A 5278-nucleotide genomic window follows, 5' to 3' on the forward strand; every position below is an offset into this window, starting at 1 on the left:
AATTTGGGGACAACCTATCAGAGTATGACCCCGATTGGCCCATAGGTGGCGCTACAGCAACCAAAAGTACAAAATCGCTCATAACTCAAGTGCCTTACACCACTGTGATCCCTGGCTCAAGGCGGACAAAATGGTTATCTCCAAATTCGATTTAGGCAGGAAAAATGTTCTGCTGTCGCATTTTGTCCAAAACCTACTTTTGCGAACTAGTCCCTGGTTTTTCGCCCGATCGAAACCAGACCAGTCTAGGACAATTCTCTGGACTCTCTAGATCAATAATTATCGAAAAAGTTTAACTTTTGCATTTGGGTGGCTGTAACAGGGCCTTAAAGGCCTTAACTGCTTGAACCCCGATAAATGCTGCTTGCAGCTTTAATTTATATAGCGCTTTTAAGCATGTAGATTGTTACAAAGCAGCTTTACAGAGATACATGTATAATTTATGGTAACAGAGATTGTTTTGGCTTTATAGTGGTTCTTTAATAAAGTAATTTTTTAGTGTGTGAGTGTGTGAGTGAGTGTTGAGAGTGAGTGAGTGTGTGTGTGTGTGTGTGTGTGTGTGAGAGAGTGTGTGAGAGAGTGTGTGTGAGTGTGTGTGAGAGTGTGTGTGTGTGTGAGTGAATAGTGAGTGAGTGAGTGTGTGTGTGTTTGTGTGTGTGTCTGAGAGTGAGAGTGTGTGAGAGTGTGTGTGTGTGTGTGTGTGTCTGTGTGTGTGTGTGTGTGTGTGTGTGTGTGTGTGTGTGTGTGCGAGTAAGTGAGTGAGTGAGTGGTGTTGAACCAGTGATTGGAGCTCTGTGAAAGGTGTTAACAGGCCTGCAGGCACAACTGGGAGACAAAGAATGCTAGCTCTACTAAGAGCTCAATTGAAAGTATCTACCGATCTATATATTGCAAGTCAGTCTTCTGCTGTGTCTTCCTCTTCTTCTGTAAATTCATCCTCCTCGTCTTCCTCCTCCTCACTGCTGTCTTCGTTTGTATGGTCATCTTCTGTGTAATGGAAATAGTCATTGTCAAGTTGATCCCTGAAGATCAAGGTGTACGTTCTCTTGACTTCTTGCAGGTGATGTGTAATGTGATGTAGTCTGCTACGCAGGCCTCTGCTTCCCTCCTTGGACAGCGTCTGTGAACAGCCTTACAAGAGATTGCAGAATATATTTTATTTGAAAAATAAAAATGACATGACAAAGCACTGGTATGCAGTTTACCATCATTCATGAATTCAGTGTGAGGGGGAAATGTTATTTGACTACTTACTTAAATGGCTTCCGGTGTCAATGACAGTTTGCAACTCCTCAACTTTACTCTGCAAGTTACGACAATGCTGCGTTATCTCACAAAGGAGGATGTCTTTTTCTTCCACCAGTCTACTCACAAGCATCACCTGGTCAAACATCTTTCTAATCCCAGCTGTAGACAAAACATAAAAATGGAAACAAGTAACAGTTTACGCTGATTACAAACTGATCCCTTCTCTTGTAATCATAATGCAACTTCAAACCGCTGTCAATGTAAGAGTAATCTTTAAGAGTTCAACTGTGTTGAAATTGTCAGGTCTGACCATTTGGTTCATCCTCCCAGGGCCAGATGTAGCCTCCTCTTCCACTGGTTGCCTCCTCAGGGTCAGTTTTCTGGTCCGATGAACTGTTGTACAGTGAGATGGCTTCTGTCAGGTTGTCTTTAAGTGTGGATATCTGCCGTCTTTCCCTAAGTTTTTGGGTACTATTGCCTGCAACATGAGTGTGCAAGAAAACATATCCATAACAATCATGCCAACCTTATTGATATGAAAATCTTCTTCACTGACATGATGTGGAGGAGACAGGGGAATGCTCAAATGGTGTAGGTCATTTTGGAGCTAACATTATACAGACCGTTACGAGAATGTAGATCTTTCCTCTTCTGCTGCAAACTGAGAAACAGTCCCACGATTTTGCTCTGCTGTTTCTCCAGGCTTCCTTTACCTTTGCCTAAGATGGAAAATTATGTTTTTCTTGTTACCCTGTACATGCCCTTGAAAAGGCCCTTTAATCATCTGCTTTCATCACCTATAGTTGCGTTTGCATCTAACTCATTTGCATATTGTACGCGCATTCATGAAAATGTGGCTTACGAACACGTGCATCTGCTTGCTTTTCCATCCATGTGTTATGTGCATTAAGAATTACTTTTTCTTAAAGACGTTTAACCAGCTGTACCATTAAAACATGAGGTGTCACAATACAACAAATGTGAATGTATGCAAATAAACTGTTTACATCAACTTAATTCCAACTACAAATTACCATCCCCCCGATCTGTGGAGAATCAACAACTGGCTGACACTCTCAATGCATTCTATTGCAGGTTTGAGAAGCCCAGACTCACACCTCACACCCGCTCTGATGTGCACTTCACACATCCACCATCACCTCCTGCAACCCCTCTCCTCCCCCCTTCTGCCATCCAACCTGAGCTTAAGGTCTGTGTGGAGGACGTGAGCCGAGTCTTCAAAAAACAGAAGACTAGGAAAGCTTCAGGCCCAGACGGCATCTCATCTGCTTGTCTAAAAGCCTGCGCTGACCAACTGGCCCCAGTCTTCGCGCAGATCTTCAACAGATCATTGGAGCAGTGTGAAGTTCCCTGCTGCTTCAAACGCTCCACTATCATTCCGGTTCCCAAAAAACCTAAAATCACTGGACTTAATGACTACAGACCTGTCGCTCTCACGTCTGTGGTCATGAAGTCGTTTGAAAGACTGGTGTTGGCCTATCTGAAGGACATCACTGGACCCCTTCTGGATCCCTTTCAGTTTGCTTACAGAGCAAACAGGTCTGTGGATGATGCAGTCAACATGGGACTGCACTATATCCTGCAACATCTTGACAGACCTGGGACTTATGCACGGATCTTATTTGTGGACTTCAGTTCGGCCTTCAATACCATCATCCCTGATCTTCTCACAGCCAAACTGACTCAGCTCTCCATGCCATCCTCAATCTGTCAGTGGATCTCCAGCTTCCTGACAGACCGGCAGCAGCGAGTGAGACTGGGGAAGCTCACATCCAGGACCCTCACCATCAGCACTGGCGCCCCCCAAGGGTGCGTTCTCTCCCCACTGCTCTTCTCCCTGTACACTAATGACTGCACTTCTAAAGACCCCTCTGTCAAGCTCCTGAAATTTGCAGACGACACCACCGTCATCGGTCTCATCCAAAATGGTGACGAGTCTGCTTACAGACTGGGGGTTGAACAGCTGGCTGTCTGGTGCAGCTATAACAACCTTGAGCTGAACACGCTCAAAACAGTGGAGATGATTGTGGATTTCAGGAGAAAATCCCCAGCACTCCCCCCTCTCACCATCATGAACAGCACTGTGGAAGCAGTGGAGTCATTCAGGTTCCTGGGCTCTACCATCTCTCAGGACCTGAAGTGGGCAAATCACATTGACTCCATTGTGAAAAAGGCCCAGCAGAGACTGTACTTCCTTCGCCAGCTGAAGAAGTTCAATCTGCCACAGGAGCTGCTGATCCAGTTCTACTCAGCCGTCATTGATTCTGTTTTAAGCACTTCCATCACTGTCTGGTTTGGTTCAGCTACCAAATCGGACATCAGGAGACTACAACGGACAGTCCGGACAGCAGAGAGGATTATTGGTGCCCCCCTGCCAACCCTCCAGGACCTGTACTCTTCCAGAGTGAGGAAGAGAGCAGGTAAAATCATCACAGACTCCACTCACCCTGGACACCCCCTGTTTGAACTGTTACCGTCAGGACGGCGACACAGATCACTGGCCACAAGAACATCCAGGCACAGGAACAGTTTCTTTCCACAGGCCATTTCCCTTCTGAACACTTAACATGCCCCCCAAGGCATATGCCTGCAAGTGCAATACTCCCACTGTCTAGTGCAATATTCTCTTAACTCAGGTGATATTTATATTTATATTATTCATACTACTCAAAATACTGTAAATATGTTCATAATCTGTAACATGCACTAGACTCCCACTGTCTAGTGTAATATTCTCTAACTCAGGTGATATTTATATTTATATTATTCATACTTCTCAAAATACTGTAAATATGTTCATAATCTGTAAATGTTTATTCAGACTAAACCCAACTGTGACCCCTTTTTTTTACTTTTTATACTATTTTTTTTATTTATTTTTTTTTATACTATTTTATTCTTAGAATTTGTATTACTATGTTTCTTGTTGTATTTGTATTTGTATATGTGCACTGGAAGCTTCAGTACCAAGAAAAATTCCTTGTGGGTGCAAGCACACTTGGCAATAAAGCTCTTTCTGATTCTGATTCTGATTCTGATTCTGATCATACCTTATGCGCATCAAGAGTTAATTCAACCCCCTCTAGCGAATCAATTATCTATGTGCATTATGCATTATGTGCATTTCACGTGTTTCCAACCGGGATTTCTTATTTGAATAGTTCCAATGTGCATTAAAAGGTTGGATGGAAAAGCAACTATTGACTGGTTATCAGCATTGTTGTCGTACCTCTTAGTGCCCACTCTTTCACATCTGTCACCCACTGGTCTTGTGTTTCTGGTGTGCAGTTCAGCTGTGCCATCAGTTCATTGAGTTTTTGTTCCTCTATCTGTTTTTTCTGTACCACCTACAAAAAGAATAGCAATCCACAAAAAAAAACACAATAAATAACCAAAAAGACACTACATGAACATAATGCAACATATTCTGACTAGAACGCTATTTCGGTTAGGATTTTTGTGTAGACCTTGTGATATCGTTGGCTGAGTGTGATGTGCAAGGTTTCTGTTTTCCTCTGGTTCCACCCAAGCACGTGAATAGTGATTATGTCCATCCTGGCTGTAAAGCAATTCATACACATATTTACACAACAACTAATACTAATTACAATGCTATTTCTTGGATATGAGGTACAGCTATGGTTTGGCCAAACTTGTGTACAGTAGATCCCTAGTAGGCTACCTGTGGGTGATGGTCTGTAGGACTGTGAATAATGAAACCATGGAGAATAGTGAACTGATTGTGTGATGTTTTTTGGGCTGTGATCAAGTGTAAGCTACTGAAACAGCAGATATTGGGTGTACAGATGGAGGGTTCCACTGTTCATTTTTTCATGTTCTACACGATAATACTTACCAGCTTTTGTCATGTACTTGGTAGTCAAAGCCACCTTGGAGAGGAAGCTATTTACCTCTTCTAGAGACCATTGTACCTCTTCACCAAGGGTATTACCCGCTCCAGTTTGGGTGTTGCTTCACACTTTGCAGAGTGGGCTTTGGTGTGGAGCAG

The 5278-nt window shown here is 43.3% G+C and overlaps 1 protein-coding gene across 1 annotated transcript; it reads right to left on the reverse strand.

Annotated features, from left to right (window-relative positions):
- Window positions 1-772: 772 nt before the first annotated feature.
- Window positions 773-5060, reverse strand: LOC309481514 (uncharacterized protein). Its single transcript, XM_082146482.1, has 6 exons — window positions 4737-5060; window positions 4499-4616; window positions 1872-1967; window positions 1559-1726; window positions 1255-1407; window positions 773-1131 (listed from the first exon to the last, which is right to left on the reverse strand). The coding sequence occupies exons 1-6, from the start codon at window positions 4848-4850 to the stop codon at window positions 896-898; spliced, it is 885 nt and encodes a 294-aa protein (XP_082002608.1). The 5' UTR covers window positions 4851-5060; the 3' UTR covers window positions 773-895.
- Between the last annotated feature and the right edge of the window lie 218 nt (window positions 5061-5278).

The sequence above is a fragment of the Leuciscus leuciscus genome, assembly GCF_965113295.1.
Source record: "Leuciscus leuciscus genome assembly, chromosome: 1".
Classification (NCBI taxonomy): Eukaryota; Metazoa; Chordata; class Actinopteri; order Cypriniformes; family Leuciscidae; genus Leuciscus; species Leuciscus leuciscus.

Coding starts and splice junctions, on each gene's coding strand:
- LOC309481514 (XM_082146482.1), bottom strand. CDS start 4,850: ATGTGTATGAATTGCTTTACAGCCAGGATGGACATAATCACTATTCAC. Junction 1,968..4,498: donor GAAAGAGTGGGCACTAAGAG/GTACGACAACAA, acceptor TTTCCATCTTAG/GCAAAGGTAAAGGAAGCCTG. Junction 1,132..1,254: donor TGACACCGGAAGCCATTTAA/GTAAGTAGTCAA, acceptor ATCTCTTGTAAG/GCTGTTCACAGACGCTGTCC.